This window comes from Lepisma saccharinum, chromosome 15 (genome assembly GCF_977018435.1).
Source record: "Lepisma saccharinum chromosome 15, izLepSacc3.1, whole genome shotgun sequence".
Classification (NCBI taxonomy): domain Eukaryota; kingdom Metazoa; phylum Arthropoda; class Insecta; order Zygentoma; family Lepismatidae; genus Lepisma; species Lepisma saccharinum.
In genome coordinates this window covers 23,595,886-23,597,702 of record NC_139243.1, presented here as the reverse complement: position 1 = coordinate 23,597,702, position 1,817 = coordinate 23,595,886, and the positions used below count along the sequence as shown (strand labels likewise).

General features: G+C 38.5%; 1 protein-coding gene across 1 annotated transcript; it reads right to left on the bottom strand.

The window, feature by feature from the left end:
- Positions 1–359: 359 nt before the first annotated feature.
- On the bottom strand, positions 360–797 carry LOC145999164 (uncharacterized). Its single transcript, XM_083136096.1, has one exon. The coding sequence runs from the start codon at positions 795–797 to the stop codon at positions 360–362; it is 438 nt and encodes a 145-aa protein (XP_082992222.1).
- Between the last annotated feature and the right edge of the window lie 1,020 nt (positions 798–1,817).

Below are 1,817 nucleotides of genomic sequence, written 5' to 3'. Positions count from 1 at the left end.
TTCATTTTGAACATCACCTGAGGATGATTTTGTTGGCAGTGCATCGCACCTGGCAGTTTGGACTATGTCATCACTATCAGATACGGGAGGCCTACTATCTACCTGTCGTGCTGGATTTGGTCGATCTGAAACGAAACACGACGCAAAGTCGCTTTCTTGGAATACCTCAGAATTGAAGGGAAATATTCCTGTTTGAACAAAACCTGATGTTATGTTGGTAGGGGTAACTGTATTCAAAAATGCTGTTTTAACTATCTGTGGTATGTCGTAGATTGTAAGAGTTTTTCCTGGATGATTCTTATGCCAAGAATCAATTGCTCGGTCACACGCTTTCTTAAATGGACCAAAAACACTGACATCTAACGGTTGTAGTCGATGCGAACAGTGTGGAGGAAATGACAAAGGGTAATATTATTATTTTTGCATTCATCTAAATCTTCACAGCTGAGAAGGGAAGAGTGATTATCGATTAAAAGAAGCACAGGGGAGTTTTCGTTAGGATTCACCTGAGAAATGAAGTGTCGAATGAATTGGACAAACGTTTCCTCAATCATCCAACCTGAACCAGTAGCTGCTCCAATGCAGTCTGTTGGGCCATCTCGAATGAAATGGTCCCGAAAGTTCTTACGTGGAAATATTAGCATTGGAGGTATAAAAGTCCCTCGAGCACTAACTGCCACTGCAACTGTCACAAGTTCACCTCTTTCTGCACTGCTCACTATGCCAACCTGTTTTTTTCCTTTTCGAGCTACAACCTTATTTGGTTTCATGACAGTTGTGACACCAGTTTCATCCATGTTCCAAATTCTTGAGGATGAATAATTGTTTCTGGACAGAACTTCGGAAACTTTGTCAAAAAACATGCGCACATTTTCTTTGTTGAAACTGGCCATTCGTGCTAAAGAAGTTGATTCAGGCAAGCGCACCGAAAGATCTTTGTTTCTCTGTAGGAATCCCCTGCACCATTCAATACCAGCCATTCCGTTTACCAACCACCATGAAGGAGCACTTATATCAAACTTAACTGCACAGAGATGAGCCAATTTTCGCACTTCCTGTGGTGTTAATCCAAACATAATCTCACTGGAACGCTGCAAGTACATTTTTAAGATATTCTCCTCTTCCTCTGAAAACACTTTCCACGGTTTCGCATAACCACAACTTATGTTCTGTCCCTCACGAGGACCACTTTCTTGTAATTTCTTCTTTTGTATGTATCTTGAAAGGGTTGAATAATGAATGTTGAACTCTGCAGCCACTTGTCTTAAGCTGACATTTTTGTCATCTTCGTGTTCCAGGACTAAATTTGCTGCTCTATCCATCACATCAGGCGGTGTAGTCCCCTTTTGGGTCTTCCTCTTGTAGTTCCTCATCTTGCAGGCTACCTGAAACAATATAAATAATAATAATAATAATAATACGGCAACGATTATACAGCAATTCGACAACAATAGTTTCGGCGGGAACATAAGGAACCATTTTTTAGAAATAAATCTGCAATACGAAAGTGACCATATCAGAAAGCATAACAATATTAATGTTTCGTGCTGCTAGTAGAAATTACATGCACATGACTATAAACAAAAATTCATTCACAATTTACGTATTTATCTAGCACTACTAAGTGAAATATAGTGTTTTCTTGCCGTACTGACGTGCGTGTAATTTTGTATAAGAATAAATAAGTGAAAATTCAAAATATGTGTTGGTTACTGAATATAGGACTAAATATATGCGATCACATTTTTCTTATACTTGAAAAGATTGTAAAATTAGTAAACAATAAACCATATTTCGATTTATCACATTCGGGACAG